This window comes from Hevea brasiliensis, chromosome 13 (assembly GCF_030052815.1).
Source record: "Hevea brasiliensis isolate MT/VB/25A 57/8 chromosome 13, ASM3005281v1, whole genome shotgun sequence".
Classification (NCBI taxonomy): domain Eukaryota; kingdom Viridiplantae; phylum Streptophyta; class Magnoliopsida; order Malpighiales; family Euphorbiaceae; genus Hevea; species Hevea brasiliensis.
This window is the reverse complement of record NC_079505.1, coordinates 6,060,388-6,077,895: the sequence shown is the minus strand read 5'-3', so window position 1 is coordinate 6,077,895 and position 17,508 is coordinate 6,060,388. Positions and strand designations below refer to the sequence as shown.

Genomic DNA, 17,508 nt, shown 5'->3' with positions numbered 1-17,508 from the left:
AAACAATCAAATCAAATGAAAATTAATTAGATTTAACTTTTTATGCACTCCTAACCTGTTAATTTTCAACCTCTAAAGACTAGAGAGAGTAAATGGGTTAAGGAGGACAGGTCCCAGGGGAGCAAAGCCATCAAAACCCTCTCTCTCTCTCTCTGTGTAAACCTCAACACTTTCTTCATACACAGTGCTCTTCTCAGTTCTCTCTCTGTGTGTCTTTCTTAATTGGTAGCTTAAGCTTTGTCATTTCTTCGCCTGCTGGCGGGTTTTCTTAGGCCTGTCTGTGATAAGAGTCCTATTCGTTTCTCAATTGGCTTTTCAGGGACCTTCTTCTATCCTATATCTTGAGAGGTTTATTATTTTTTAATTACTGCTTGCTTCTGTATTCGTGGAATGGATTTGCATCTATAATCGCTTAGACATGGACTTCTGGGTGATTCTATAGCTTCAAAAATGCTTTCTCTAAGGTTATTATCTTTTTCTTTTTCTCGCTTTTGGTAGTTTCTAATCTTCTGGGTATCTCTTGAATTTGTCTTCTTTTGCTTTAATTGTTTGATTCCCCATTTGGGTTCTTATTGCTATGCAATTTTATGTATTGGTTTAGTCAAGATAAACTGCTTTCACGGTTCATTTTCGTTTTTTGGTTTCATGGGTCTATTGCATTTCTTAATTTTGTGTTGCAATCATACAAAAGATGACATTTTTGTTCTTCTGTCGCTTTTTAATTTTGTTTTTGCAATGCATTTCTTTGTTTCATGCTTAATATTTGCTAAAAATAGTCATTTTTAGCTTGCACTGACATTCTTCTGGTCCATTTCCATTGGTTTTCGTCTGGCTTGCTTATGTGCTTCAGTCATTTGCTTTTTCTGAAGATTTTATAGTAAACAGCTACTCCTAGTTTAATAGCTGCTTGTTGATTCGGTTAACTTTTGACAATACAGGGAGTTCTGGAGAAGGCATAGGAGGAAAATTCTTATTGCGGCAGGTGTTTTTGGAAGTGGGTATTTTTTCTACAAATTATATAATGCACATAAGAGTAGCCTTGCTGATTTGGAGAGACAACTTGCGGATGAACGGGAGCATGAGGAGCTTATCAAGGCTCAGTTAAGAGAAATCCCAGTCTCTTCTTTTTCTTGCCCCTGCTTGTAGTTTTTTTTTTTTTTTTTTTTTTTTTTATGGGGTGGGTTTTAAAGAGAGAGAGAGAGAGAGAGAGAGAGAGGAGGGGGGAGAGGGGGTTGGGGGTGGGGGGGGGGAGGGGTGTGTGGTGGGGGGTGTGTTGTGCGTAGGATTGTGAATTTTCTCTATAAGAATTTTCTAATTTGGTTCGTGTACTTTATGTTCTTTGACTGATTGATAGAATGCAAGCTCATTTTGAGAGCATTCAGAGAATAGCTGATACAACAACATTGCCTCATGCAATGAACTATTTAAGCGGCCGGATTGCAGAAGAGTTGGACCTTTCTCAGCTTACGGAGAGGCTAATGAAAGGAAAGGGTCAGCCCAACACTTTGACATCTTCAGAGAAACTTGAGCTATGGGACAGACTCAAAATCTTAAGTATACAGCTGCAATATATTTTTTCTTTTCCCTTGTACTTGTGTCTTTGTTTGTGTTTTTAATAATATATAAGTTCCATTGTAGGTTATTTAGAATTTTGTGGCTGTGGCTGCTGCAGGTTTCACAAGATTGGCGGTCTCCCTATGGGCAATGACAATGCTTAGCTTGTATATCAGAACTCAAGTAAATATTCTAGGAAGACATTTATATATTGATACGGCCCGTGGTCTTGGAAGCTCACACTTACTTGTAAGAATTGTTCTATTTGTTCACCTTGTTAAAAATTTTTGCTTACACCCAGTTAGTTCTGATCCTGATGCTATTTCTTTGGCAACTTTTCTGAAAATTTTGTCTCTATGTTCTGATGCTTTAAGTTCTCATAGTCGTTTTTTATGTAATTAGAGTCAAATGTGATTGATTCCTGTGCTTAGGAATAGCTGAGTTTTCCATAAACTTTGGTTCAGTTATACATTACTCTAAGTTCGTCACCTAGAGGTACCATTCTTCGTTGGGCTTTCTTTGAACATTGGCTTAGGCACAGTTTAAGTGGCTTGCGTTTTGGGGCTGCTTTTGGAAACTGTTCTAACTTTTTTTTTCCCCTAAGTTTAAATTTTTTATCACTGTCAGCAACACAAATTTTTTGCTTTTTTAGCTGCTTCTAGTGGACCCTGAGGTGCAACAAACAGGCTGCCAAATTTAGTCCATCTGCAGTGCAGCACCAAACGTGGCTTTGATGCCTATACTGTGCTTCCTTCATGTAGTAAGAATATTATGCCTGTATTACTTGCGTTTGAAATGTTGTAAGACATTCTTTCTGAAAGATAGAGTGGTAGACTGCTTCCATTGGGAGGCTTGAGCACCTGCTCACTTACATTTTAATTGTTTTTAGCATGGTACAGAATGCTGATAGAGTTATATTTATCATTGTTTATTTAGGTATATGAATGACAGTCCAGCCTTATGTACAGCAGTTTGGTTTATGATGCCGAGCTGGACTTTTCAGTTGTGAAGTTTCCTATTCTAGTTAGGATTTTATTTTAATGTTTTCCTATTTCATTTTAGTTTCTTGTTCTATTTAGGATTTTAATATATTTTCCTATTCTAGTGAGGATTCATTTTTAGTTTTTCTATTTTAACTAGGATTAATTTTATTCTTATTTTATCTATATTTCCTATTGTATTTTAGTTTATCTAAAATTCATAAATAGTAGATATATTTCCCTATTAGGATTAGAAGATTAAAACCTCTATAAATATCCCCATAATTCTATGTAAATCTTTTATTTCAGTTAATAAAATTCTCTAATAGATTTTCTCTCAAACACTTTGTGTGTATTGTGTATCTTTGAGCTTCACGCTGTGGCAGGAAAATTGCCCCAATAGAGATGGCTTACCTTGATGGAGGTGCCAATTACGATGGTTCTCACGACAATGATTATGGAACTAGAGCCCTTGACCATAGGGACTAAATATCGCAATGATGGGAGCAACGTCTGGAGCAACAGATGGTTCTCAGATTTGGGTGTATTGAGAGATGCTTTGAAGAAATGGCAAATTGTCTTGGTGGTTTGGGAACTAAAATGAACAAGGGTTGGTATGATGATAGAAGGCCAAGAGTAAATGTAGCTTTTGGTGACCCTATCAACAGACCTTTTCTTACATGTAGGTCTACAATGATGATTCAGAGGAGAAGGATGACTATGAACCAATCTAGTTCAATAGACATCAACGGCATGGTGGTGATAGGAGAAGAGGCGTGTATGGATATCATGAAAAGGAAAATCAATTGAAGTTGATATTCCTAATTTCTATGGGGATCTCAACATACAAGTATTCTTAGATTGGATTGCTACCATTGATAGTTTCTTTGACCATATGGACATAGCACCTGAAAAACAAGTCAAATTGGTGGCTTGTTGGTTGAAAGGTGGTGCTTGTGGTTGGTGGGAATGGCTACAATTTAGAAGGAATTGAGAAGGGAAAGGGCTAATCCATACGTGGTACATGATGAAATACTTGTTGGAACAAGAATTTATGCCTCTAGACTATGAGCAGATTTTATTCCAATAGAAACAACGTTATCAAAAAGAGATTCAACCAAAGCCATTAGTGGTTGAAAACAAGAAAGTGAAGAATAAAGGGAGATTCGGGATTCGACAATGCAACTTGAAGTGGAGGAGCCTTACTTTGAAGAATCTAAAATTGAAACTTCAATCGTAATGCCGTTTGCTATGGTTGAAAATGAAGAGCTTGAGAAATGTGTTCTAGGGGATGGAAAAATATCACGTTTTGGAGATTCCATTAGAAGTTGAAGAAAACTATCCGTGGAGACAATATTGGAAGTTGGAGAAAAAACAAGTCATGGAGATGATGGAGATTGAAACTTTATCCAACTCCTTAATTCATATTTATTATATTTGTCTGGTTGTTTTTGTCATTTTGTGGATACAAAGGAGAATGTGAAGATTCTTGCTTCAGATTTGCGTAATTCACCATTGTTGACATTGACCAAGAAGACAATGTTGTGTGTTATTGATCCAATAAAGTTTTTTTATTCTTCAATATTTAATAATATGAGAACAAGTTTTAAGTGGGGGAAAATAGTATGCTAATTGTCAACATAACATTGTTAGATTGTTGCAAGCTGTTCTAATTTGAGGACGAGTTTTTTTCAAGTGGGAGAATATGATGTGGAGCTGGATTTTTCAGTTTTGAAGTTTCCTATTCTAATTAGGATTTTATTTTAGTGTTTTTGATGCGTCCTACATCGGTTCTGCAGGGAGGTCTTGGGTGTTATATATATGGGTTTGCAAATCTCCCCTTGTGAGCTAGCTTTTGAGGTGGAGTTAGGCAGGTTCATGTCATTTAGTATTAGAGTCTCACTCTGTATGTATCGGTAGGCCATGTACAAAGGTTCTCTGACGTTCTTTGGAAGAGGTCAGGGTGAACGAGTCATGACCCTGGATGCTTCACGAGGACGTTCAGTCTAAATGGGTCAGAAATGATGCGTCTTACATCGGTTTTGCAGGGAGGTCTTGGGTGTTATATATATGGGTTTGCAAACCTCCCATTTTGAGCTAGCTTTTGAGGTGGAGTTAGGCAGGTTCATATTAGTTTACATATTCCACTTTAGTTTCCCATTCTATTTAGGATTTTAATGTATTTTCCTATTCTAGTTAGGATTTGTTTTTATTTTTCCTATTTTAATTGGGATTAATTTTATTCCTATTTTATTTAGATTTCCTATTGTATTTTAGTTTATCTAAAATTCCTAAATAGTATATCTATTTCCCTATTAGATTAGGAGATTAAAACGTCTATAAATACCCCATAATTCTATATGATTCAGTTTATATTTCAGTTAATAAAATTCTCTACTAGATTTTCTCTCAAACGCTGTGTGTGTATTGTGTATCTTTGAGCTTCACACTGCGTCATTTATCAATTATCATATCATGAAGAAAGTGCTTCAAAATGTTTCAAGACTGTCATGGCATTTACCAAAGTAAAGTTGTAGTTGAAGTTTTTGGTGTTGTGAAATGTTTCTTTAACAAAGTATGGATGGTAAACTTTTGGAATGATTCATAAAGATTTAAACTTTCTGGAGAGTTAACAGAAGCTGGAGTTGGAGTATTGATATGCTAAAGGAAAAAGGATACTTTAGAGTTTGGTTGGAAAGATGGAATACTTAAAAGTCTGACCTCACTTCTGGAAAATTCCTCCACTGAGGGTCAGCTGGTCAGGGAACTGGGAAGGTTAAGTGAGGAGCTTATGCATCTTTTGATGAATTTAATATTTAATTTGTTTCCACAAGGTGACAGATATTATTAATAATGCTATACTTGCACATTTCGAACTAAGTTTTGTTGAGAAGCAGGGATACACTACTGCACATGGAAGGGGAGGGTATGCAAAGAATGCTCTTGATGTAAATTTCGATAAATGTTTGCTAAGTTTTTAATTATTTTAAAAAAATTAATTGTAGCAGGGGAAAGTAGTTTTGTGGCTTTGTGATGATATTATCTGGTGTGAAGATATCATTATTCTAGTTATATATAGATAAGAAAGTTACATAACAAACTTTGATAGACATCAGGTCTTTCCGTGTAACTGGTAAAATATGGGGATGTTTATGGGAGAATTTGATTCAGGGATGATGGTCAGAAAGGGAATTTGTTGAAAGGAATAGAATTATAGATATAGCTGGGACCTAAAGGTTTATGCTATGTAATTGATAGGTTGGTGAGTTTGGAATTATGAATCACCACCTGGGGAACTAAAGGAATTGCCAATCAAAGAAACAGCTAACAACTGTGTTCTTAAGCAACTAGTAAACTAGTGGCTGCAAGCTAATTATGAGCTGTAAACAGTGGCAGCTACAAGCTAGCAATTAGCTTACTTTTATCGTGAAGTTGTGGTGTAGTACTTTCTTTTAGTGATTGATTCAGTTTACATGAATCTGGGAAACGGTCATAATAAAATATTAAAAATTAAACTAGTAATTCCCTAGCACCCTAGACTTTATTTGTTGGACAAATCTCTAAAGTAAATTAGAATGACTGTTACAGAACAAGCTTACTATCTTTGTGTGTGCACATATTCCTTTGCATGAATCCATACATATTTCACTGTTTTTACTGGGTTTTAGCTTGGTTGGTCTTCCTTCACCTTTAAACTTTATGGAGTGGGGAGGTCTCAAGTTTGAGTCTCCCCATCTATCTATTATAAGATAATTCACCTTTATGGTGAGAAAGGGAGATGATTACCTCCCGTTGTATAGTCCATCAATTGTTATTCGGTCCATTAAACCTCTATTGAAACCCAAAAAAATGTTTGACTGAGAATCTCAGGCATGTCGGGTTTGTCCATAATAGCTTCCATGGGGTTGCCTCCTTTGGAGAATCATGCATACTTGTGGGATGGGATGGCCAGTGATTTTCCTTATACACGTGTGCACACACACAATGTTTTGCACCCACCAAAAAACAGATGCCACGCAATTATGGAAGTAGATGTGTAACTTCAACTATTACATAAATGCACCGTATTTGCATTTCTAGATGTGGTAACATCAACTTATATTGCTGCATTTCAAAATTTGTTGTTCTTCATGGGAAATAGGAAATTTATTGAGTTAAAAATAAAAATCTGCCAGCTATGCCATATCTATGGCAGCTGGTGTCACTCTTACCTAACTTGAAGTTCATAGCAGCATTTTGTAGTGTATGACTTCTAGGCGTGGCTGCACATTATCATTGTGATGTGCCTTGTCTGTAGCGCCTCTTGCACTTTTTCCTTCACGTGAGTACCTATTCATGGCACTCTAAAGGTGGCAATTAATGAAACTGTGGCATAACAATAGATTAACTCGACCAACAATTTAAAAGAATGGTAAAATGAAACAGAAAATAAAGTTGCATTCCGATGAGTTATTAAAACAGAAAATGCTTATTCTTATTACTGGGACCCCAACCAGATTTGACACTTAATTTAGCTCCCAAAATGACAGCTACTTATTTTTCTTAAACTTAAATATGTGAAACTAATGGGAAAAGGGTTTGACTTCGTACAATGACATCTCTTCTGCAGCAGAACTGCAGATCTGGAAATTAACCAGGACAACTGCAGCCATTCAATAGAAGTTGATTTAGACATTGTGTACTGTGGAAGCTTATCCATGATCTTTTACATGTTAGTGTCAATATAAATCTGTATTGACCTAAACTTCTATGTTAGCATTTTTGCTTGATCATTATTTTGTCATCTTTGGAATTTTGCATGTTTATATGATTTAAATTTCTTGTTTTGAACTTGTGATCTTGCCGTTATAACTGTATATGCCTTATGGCTGCTTAATAGTTGTGAATATTGTATCCTACTCTCACTATTTTCCTATCTTCATGCGTGCGGTCTGTTAATGCTCATTCTGTGTGTTCTGCATTTCTTGTCATTTCTCTGAAAGCAATTCTTTTCCTTCCTTTTATCAGGAGGATGTTGATCTCATTGAAAGGGATGACCAGCAAAAATTTTTGGCAAGTTCTGATTTTCTTGCTAATTATGGAATGCCAGTGCTGATTTCTAATATCCAAGCAGCAGCAACGGAGGTTCTCAAGGGGTAAGTTTTCTTTTTCATCATGAATTTTGGCGAGTATATGCTAATTTCTTCCTCTTTTAAATTGGAAACAAATATTTGATAGATTAAAATAATGTCGAATTTTTTGCTATGGAAAAATTATTAATTCTCTCCAAAGTGAAAATATAGGCCATGTTGGATGTTTTGTTGGCACTTTATTGATGACCACAAAACCAACCTTTAAGCACTCAGATTTCTGTTGCTAAAACATGTGAGAACAACCTCTGAGAAGTTACCCTAAATTATATGGTAAAAATACAGAAACCATTATTGCTGGTCTGTTGATTTCCTTGCAACCTTATCTATGCAGAAAACAGTTGAGGGATGTCTTCACCACCACGACTCTTCATGAAACTGTTGTGCAGATACTTGACTTGTTCATGAGCAGGGGAAGTCCGCATCAGTGGGCAGAGTACATGATGCCTGAAGATGCTAGACTCTACAAGCTATCAGAAGGTTCCAGCAGTGGTAAAACAATAACTATTACTGATACTACGAAATTTGAACAGCTTATGGCAGAGGCTCGAGCAGTGCTATCCAGGTATGTTTATAATTCCGGTCAAGAAAGTGGGTGGGTGTATTTGAGGTGCAATAACTATTAGATAACGCCACCTGCCACTAATAATAATAGTAATAAATGAAAAACTTTTTACCCTCTCTTCTTTGGTGACTTCCATGAATGTTGAATGAATTGTGCTTGCTACTGTGCAAAATGGTACCTAAAGAATTCCGTCTTTTCTTGTTCTATTTCCCCTCACAACATAAGAGTGTGATGTCATTTCCATTACATGCTTTGCAATTGATGTACTTGTTTTACAGTAGCTAGCGAATTGGTGAAATATACTTCTTTAAATTAAAGATGGCCATTTTCATCCCTTGCAGTGCTGAATTTGGTAGTATTGTGGAAATATCATTGAAAGTAATAGTGGATGCACTGGTGGCTGATATGGGTGCTGAGTCCAGTGGTGGCAGTCTAGCATCAGGAATGCCACTGGCAAGACTTTTACCTCGAGTTGCACAAAAGGGTCCATTACTGTTTGATGAACCGAACCGAAATCGGTTTATCCAAATCCTCCGGAGTGTATCAGAAGTTGAACTCTTCTTCACTCTCCTTTATGCGAATATGCCAACTTCATAGACCAGTGAGAATGGGTTTTATTTTCTTAGACATTTTCATTTGATTTTCATACATGGGCATCAATGTAAAAAATAATTATGGTAGTAGGTCTGCATTAACAAAATTTGAACTGCATAAAGGAATAAGGTTGTAATTCTTTACTAAGTAATTATTTGGTTGATTATTCAGCACCAATACTCTTAAGAAAATGGGTTGGCTTTAGTTCACCCCAAAAGTTAGTTTAGAGGCAGTAAGGGAGCTAGAAATTCAATTCAAGGATGGTGTTATTAATATATAAAATAAATATAAATTGATAAGAAAATTTTTTAAAAAATAAAATTGACGTGGTAAAAATTAAATGAAATTGTTATTAATTAAAAAATATAATAAATGCTTGATTGTTTAAAATTAAAAAGTTTGTCAAATTTATCTTAGAATTTAATTTTGTTCAAAGTAATGATGAAAAATAAATTTAATTAAAATTTAGATTAAATAGAATAAATGATATATTAATTTATGAAAAAAAAAATAATTTGAGTATGTTAAAATTATGTTAAGTGAGAAATTTCAATGAAATTATAAAAAGAAGCTGATTTTTGTTAAATTACCACTATATCCCTAAAATATTTGAAAACCTCAAGTGTCCAGTGCCCCCCTTCCCAAATGTAGCTACCTCCTTTCTCAAAGGAGAAGAGTGTTGACTTTATAAGAGATATGGTATCCTTATATCAAATTAATATTTGATATTAATACAGTCCTTCAAATTCATGGCTAAACACTTACAATGTGAAACATCTGTGGGAAGTCTAACATCAGATTAAAAAGACTCTAATACAATCTTAAAAAAATAAAACAAATCTAACTTACCTTTAAAAGGTAGCCCAAAGAAATAAGAATATCTAAAGCTTTATAAAAAAAAAACTCATTACTCTTATCTTAAATCGATGTGGGATATTAATATATATTATGAACTATTTTCTTGTGATACAATGGCAAAAATAAAACCTTATCATGAAGGTTTTACTTTCCATTGTCATATGTAGTTTTCTTTGTGATGGACATTTTTTGTAGCTAGCATGAGCTGTGGTTGCTCCTCTACGTGATTATGGAGTCTAAAAGCTCAAGTTTTGCAGGTGAACACAAGTTTATAGGCTTGAAGCATTTAGAAGCATATGTTAATCTTTATCTTGTGTGAAAATTTAATTAATTTCATACTATATTGGAAAAGAAGTTGAAAATGGCCTGAGAAAAAGGGAAAAAAAAAAAATAAATTTTGGAAGAGTTCAAGGAAAACTCACTATAGCCTAATTTAATTTGAAATTGATTCGATAAAAATTACGTTTGAAATAAATTAATGATTCAACATTTAGAATCAAAATCTTGAAGGTCTTTATTTTTTTTAATTTATGAATTTGATGAATTTTTAATAATACAAATAATTAAAATCGATTTTAGATAACTCGATATAAAATTTTTAATTTAAAAAGTAAGAATTATTGATTTCGACTCAAAATCAGCCTTGATTAGAAATAGTTTTAATTGAAATCAAGGAAGACATATATGTGTTTTAAATTTAAAATATATATGATGGTAAATAAAAGGAATAAATTCAATTAATTATAAAATATAGACACAATATTTTGACGAGCCATTAAATTCATAATTTGTATAATCAATATATAATTATTTTCTCTTTATAAGCTATAATGCAGTTTTAATTTCATGAAAATGTCATTTTCTTGAAAAGAATTCCGATCTAAACATTACTCGATCTCAGTAAGTGGCTTTAATCATGGTCAGATTAAAAGTCACCCATCCGAACTCAGCAATGTTCCAAATTGTTTTCCAAGTTTTGCTCGATATTCGGTCTCTGAATTATTCGATCTCATGCTCATTTAGGTTCAATTGTTTTCCCATCTCTTTAACGCATGATCTCGCGTATCCAAGTTTTGGTCGATATCCGATCTCAGGGTTATTCGATCTTACGTGAGATTATATTCAATTGTTTTCTAATTTCAATGACTTGATTGTGTTAAAATCTCAAAGTTTCAATCATGACCCTATCTAGTCTTGTGTTTAATTATCCGGTCTTAATTCTTTGTATGGCTTAATGCTCTAATTCGATCTCTTAGGTTTTGTGCCCGTCATGTGATTATCCGATCTCAGGAAGTACAAAAGGGGTCAAAAAGAGATATTATTCATTTCTAATTTTTTTATAAGTCATTCAGTGGGTGGGTCTTTCTCAGCCCGATCTACAATTACATTTTCATTATTTACTCCCTCCTTTCCCTCTTGTTCGTCCTCACCCTCAGTTTCAACACCTGGAGCAAGCTTCTCAAGCCAGGTGAAGTCCTCTTCAGGATAGTGCTTGATTAGCTTGGCAAGGAAATCGCTGTGGGCCTACACATAAGCACAGCTTCTTTCTCCAAGGCCTCATTCCTTAATCTCCTCGAAAAATTTAGCTAGGTTAGTAGCTCGACTAGCCTGCGCATCCTTGAGTTCTTTCCGTAGCCAAGATGTTTGTTCTTCAAAAGACCTCACTTGTTCCTCAAGCTCCAAAATTCGGGCATTAGGAACAGAGAGATGATTCTTAGCAGACATCGCCTCGTGGGCCGCCCTTGACATCTCCCTCCTCAAGAAGTGGACCTTCTTTCTGATCTGAGTTACCACAGCTTCCATGCTTAAGCTCATCGAGTGGTTGAGGAGATCCTCGATGCTCTATGGGCCCATTTGAGTTTAGTCCTCAGCAAAACAGATTGTGACATCCAAAACTTTTGTCAAGTCAATATTATCCCACACCGACCTGTTCCTCTCCAGTGATTGAAGTAATATTTGAGCACCTTGGGAGAATGGTCGCTCAGACGGGACCGCCTGCATTGAAGATCCGCCCTCCGAAACGGATGTGACCAAAGATTGGAAAGGGGGTTCGGTAGGTTGAGTGGGACACTCCACAACTGGGATCGGCATTTCCTGAATTGGTTGCTCTTGAGTTTGGACTGGGGAGCTTGTCACTTCCACGTAAGCCCATTTCAGGGCCTCAGCAGCGACAGTAGCCTCTTTCATTTCCAGCACCTTCCTGGCGGGTTCCTTCTTCCACTTTCGAGCTTCCTTCTCAGCGTCGCCTCTCACCATGTCTGCAAAGAAAAATAAGTTAGTGAGTTCACTAGAACTAAAAGACCAAAGATCTGGGTTTTACCCATCCCGGGGCTGAGGTTAGAGAGTTATAGTGCGGTGTTCTCGCGGGCGATCACATTCATCAACCAATATTTCAGTTCGGCCATGATCACATCTGAGCATGAGTATCTGCAGGTGATCGCCTGGCTTTTTAGTTCCTTCACCATGGCATCCTCGATATCATTTAAGGCGATCTTCTTTTTGAGCCTCATGGTCAAGTAATTCCAACTTCATGGAACCCGTTCGAAGCCACGGGGATCTCTACTCTGCAAGATGAAGAATCAATCTTTTCCAATTTTTTAGTGAGGAGGGAAGATCGGTGAAGAGCCCACAATTCGGCTTCGCCTAGAAAAACCAATATTCGTCATTCTTTTGTCTTGCAAGCCAGTGTAGTTCGGCAAAAACCTTTACTGTAGGCTCAAGGCCTTTAGCTCGGCATAACACTCTGAAGGCCACCAGTGTTCACCAGGAGTTCGAATGTACTTGGGCGACGCATACTCGGTGGTACCTCAAGACATCCTTGTAAAATTACTCGAGAGGAAACTGAAGCCCAGCCTTCAACTGTTCCTCATATACCATGATCAGATCTCCCTCCTCAAAGAAATGATCAGCTCAAAGATCCCCATGACAACGAATGAGTTTGAATGCGTCGATTGGAAGGTTGAACTCCTGGCTTATTTGTTAGAGATCGGATAACCCAAGGGATGAGGGGAGTTCGTCCACGAATAGATTCTCCCTCCTCACTACCGGAGCCTGCTGTTGGCTCAACTCAGTAGGCCGGCTAGAGGTCAGAATTATAGCCGCAACAACTTCAGATCGCCTGCTCGGTCCAACCTCCTTGCCTTTTTCGGAGGTCCAAGAAACATGAACGGAAGGTGGGCTTGCAACTCCCTGATAGTCGGTGCCGCTCATTTTCAGGCGATAAAGATAGAAAGTGACTGAAAAAAAGATCAAAGCTATTACCTAGGTCTAAATCAGCGCCGGAAAAGCTTTTAGAGAGAAATCGTCAAGAACCTTAAGGGGAATGAAGAGAGCAAAAGTGAAAAATGACTTGAGCCCCCTCCCCTATTGATACAAGCCCAAGCATTAAATGCTCGCAAGACCCTAGGTGGCGCATCGATTAGCAAAAAAATTTAATGTTATCTCAATTTTTATGTGCACTAAAAGAAACTGGAGGGAGAGGGATCGAATGAAAGAGATCGATTGTAAGGACATTGAAGGAGCGAAAGAGTGAGAAACACAAGTTTATACCATTGAATTCAAAAAATTTTCACCTAGGGTCACATGCATCATGCAAGATTTATTTTTATCTATTTGATTTCAATGATAAACAACATATTAAAACTCTTTTAATATGTTTTTGGATCTTTATTTTCCATTTAAGATTTTAAAATTAATCAAATTAATTTTAGAACCCTAGATTAAATCAAGAATAAACACACTAACATCTTGATGCAGTGTAGTGTGTTTGCGCCTTTGAGATTCGTCTTCAAGACACCAGATATTGTCCCTCTAGCTTGTCCACACCAAGAACACCTATGGCAGTCCTTGAACAGCTTCTAAAGCTTTTTCTATTATTTAGAAAATCAAGTTCTGCCTTTTAAGAGATTAAAGATGTAAACAGGACACTAGAAACGATTTCTAGTATTTTTAATTCAAGAGATTGCTTGCTAATATCTTGGAATAGATGAGAGATGAAGAGAAAGAGAAGGGAGACTCTTGGGTGGCGGCACCAAGGATGAGGAGCTGCTGGTTGTGTAAGTTTCTTTTCATAACATCACTTATATAGCTAAGTCAACACATTAAACCCTTGCCACATGTCACCCTCTGATTGGTTTTAGGTTTAATTGACCCAATCACATTGTGCCAAGTGTCAAACCTATATTTAATCTTAATTTTAATCATCTTACATGATTAAAAGACATTTGGCAAGCTTATGTGTAATGCCATGTGTCACCATCTCATGGTGTCATATGTCACCCTGTGAAATAACCAAAATGCCCCTGTGTCTTAATTTTGAGTTCTTAACTAAAATAATTATTTTTCTTCTTCTAATCAATTTATATCAAATATAAATTAATTAATTAATCTCTATTAATTAATTTCTCATTAATTAAATTCATATTTAAACACTTTAAATATAAATTTAACTTATACTATACATCCAATAATCTAGATTTGGTTTCAAGTCATGCTAGGGACTTTGCAATCTAATTACAAACCAAACCTATTTAATTAATTAATTAAAATCTTTAATTAATGTCGCAATGGGATTTTGCGGTTGCCCGGACGATCACTCACCGAAGTGGGAAAGAGTGAGGAGTCGCCACCTTAGTTTTGAGGGAAACTAAAGAAAACCATTTGAGAAGTTAAATTAAAAATGAAACCACTTTAAAACAGAGATTCTAAGTTCGGGGTCCGTAAACGGGTGGGGAAGGTGTTAGGCACCCCACCTCGTCCCTTAATAAGGGTAAGTAGATTTAATTCTGCGTCCTTTACAAATTAGTTAGAAGGGCTTAGGCGGCAATGTTAATCCTTTTGGTAGAAGGAATGTTTGATTTTTCACTAAATTTGGATCACCCAGATACATAAGTAAATGAGACAACCTTAGTGAACGGGTGTGAGAATCGGATAAGAACTCTCCTCCGATCTTTTTTAAGTTGTTCATTAAAATTTTGAGGGGAGACCGGATAAGAACCCTCCTCCGGTCTCTTTTAAGTTATTTATTTAAAGTTTGGAGGATGAGACCGGATAAGAACTCTCCTCCGATCTCTTTCAGATGTTTATTAAAATTTGAGGTGGAGACCGGATAAGAACTCTCCTCCGATCCTTATTTAATGTTTATTAAAATTTTGAAGGGAGACCGGATAAGAATCCTCCTCCGATCTCTTTTAAGTTATTTATTAAAATTTTGAGAGGAGACCGGATAAGAACCCTCCTCCGATCTCCTTTAGAGTTATTCGTTAATGTTTTGAGTTGAGACCGGATAAGAACTCTCTTCCAATCCCTACTTAATGTTTATCAAAATTTTGAAGGGAGACCGGATAAGAACCCTCCTCCGATCTCCTTTAAGAGTTGACTTAAAACTTTTAGGCAAGGATAGGATAAGGACTCTTCCGACCCCTTCTATTTTGATGAGACTCGGACAAAGACTTTTCCGACCTTTAAAAATTTAACCACAGCTACGGGTCTTAAGAACCTAAAACTAAGAATTCTGACCTTCAAAAATGCCGGGGATAAGGTTTATGGATATCCTGTGGCTGAACGGGGAACACTAGACTTGATTCACTGACCTTTTCATGTAGTCATTTTACCAATATCTATTAATGACCGATCCACTGCTTCGCTTACTTTGGTCTTATTCCATTTCATGACATCTTTGTCGAATTGTCGCATTACGTCGGCCTAATAGTTCGGCTATCTTCCGACGTGTTATTCAGTCCTCTTTTTAAAGGAGACTTCTAAGTTGCAGCTACCTACGTTTACCCAACCATTTACATACTACAAAGAGTTAAAAAACTGGTTTTCAGAAATTACGGAGATCAATAAAATGAACTGATCACTAAAAAAAAATGATTTGAGAGTGACTTTCTTTAGGATCGCTTGTGCAGAAATGGTCTAGATGTAAGAAGAACAAGTAAAATGCGGGAAATAAACGTGGACACTTAATAAAACAGTAGCATGAACTCTTATAACAATATTTTCTCTTGGGTTCTCTTGTACAAAATACCCTTGAAGAAAGTTGCAGATGTATGAAGAACAAAGGAAGTGCAGAAACAAACGTAATGAGTGTGAACTCTTACCGTGAGGAGCCAAATATATGGAAATAATCGTGAAGTGGTAAACAGTGATGAAGATGGCGGATTGATCACCGAGAGTTGATGTCATCGTGAAACCGAGAAATGCTTTAGCTAAAAGGTAACCGGGTAAGAACCAGGTGAAAGGAAGTTGAGCTTGAACAGCGGAAAGGAAAGCAGAGATGATGAGAGTAGGACCAGATAATGAACAAACTGGAAATGTAGATTTCCAATATACAAAATCTTTTCAAGAAAACACTCAAAAACTAGTTTCAAAAGTATTTTTAATCACTACAAAACAGCAGAGTAACAAATCGAATGAAGTTTGAGTTCCTCCACGATAATAGCACCTCTTGCCTATATTTTTGTGTCCCCTTGAACGCTTTTTCATGCGGTATTTATAGAATCGGGTGCTCCCCATGAAGGGTCAAGATTCATTTTGAGGAGATGGAGGGTCGGATTTTGAAGTACATGATCGGATGTTCAGAATTAAAGAGAATCAAAACGAATGGTCGAGATCACTTCTCAAAGTATTTGTCCTTTTCCTCTTTTAATCCGACGGTCTTGAATCCTCTTGTCCGAACGACCGAGGGCCGAGAGTGAAAAACGCCGGTATTATCATCTTCTCTTTGATCCAAGGGCTCCGGATTCATCCTTACAAGTGAGATCAACGGTGGAGATTGGGATGTACAGGATGTCATGACATACACCGGCACCGCAAGATTGGCGATTCTTAGGCGTGCGGTGGAGATCTCGTCGCCACGCTTTAACTACCTCGGCTCCGATTCTCGACGAAGGTTATTGGAATTTCTCTAATTCTTTTTGTCTTCCGACCCCTCCCCTAGCTCCTATTCCGATCTCTCATGCTGATCTCCTATCACCCGAGCCCTTTTATCCCTGGATCACCGGATTCGGTTCAAGCATTAATTACATCTCGATTTTGCGGCCCGCTGCTTTCCGCATTAAATGCCCATTTTCCCTATATATACCTCGTTGATAGTGGCATATCCTTCATTCGATTTTTCTCTCTTTCTCCTTGTATCTTGGTTCTAGCTGCCCGGAAAGTTCCGCTACAATCGTGGTTTTGATCCTCTTCCGATGGAATTCCCTTTTCCTCGTGAAAAATTTACGATCCTGCAGATTGGATGGTCCTAATTGACGATGGTGAGAGAACTGGATTTGACCGATCCGTATTGCGGGCTTCGGTTGTACCGATCTCGAGTTGCTCAACTGAGTTCATTCGGCTTCTCATCACATTGAGTGTTCCGACAGCGATCCTGATCCACATTGGGTGTTCCGACAGCGGATGAAGCATCCGGTCGGCAATATCCTTGGGATCAGTTATAAACTGATCCTTGGAACACCTGGGAGTATCCTTGGAATTAGTTATAAACTGATCCATGGATCTCCTGGGAGTATCCTTGGGATAAGTTATAAACTGATCCTTAGATCAGCCTCTTCAGATAGGATTTTTCACCGGTCTCTAGAGATCACAGAAATGATGTGATCCAATGTTAGTGTAATCCGATCTCTAGAGATCGCCCAAATGATGTAGTCTGTCAATGTAATCAGATCTCTAGAGATCACCCAAATGATGTAGTCTGTCCTTTATTGTAATCCGATCCCTCGAGATCGCCCAAATGATGTAATCCGATCTTTTGCAAATAAAGACTTTATTTTGCAGTTATCATCTTATTATTTTTGCATTGATTATTTTCCGATCTCTAAGGTGG

General features: G+C 36.9%; 1 protein-coding gene across 1 annotated transcript; it reads left to right on the top strand.

Annotated features, from left to right (window-relative positions):
* Positions 1-90: 90 nt before the first annotated feature.
* Positions 91-8,999, top strand: LOC110657629 (peroxisome biogenesis protein 3-2). Its single transcript, XM_021814919.2, has 7 exons — positions 91-464; positions 939-1,100; positions 1,355-1,554; positions 1,673-1,803; positions 7,542-7,669; positions 7,998-8,228; positions 8,570-8,999. The coding sequence occupies exons 1-7, from the start codon at positions 451-453 to the stop codon at positions 8,823-8,825; spliced, it is 1,122 nt and encodes a 373-aa protein (XP_021670611.2). The 5' UTR covers positions 91-450; the 3' UTR covers positions 8,826-8,999.
* The last annotated feature ends 8,509 nt before the right edge of the window (positions 9,000-17,508 follow it).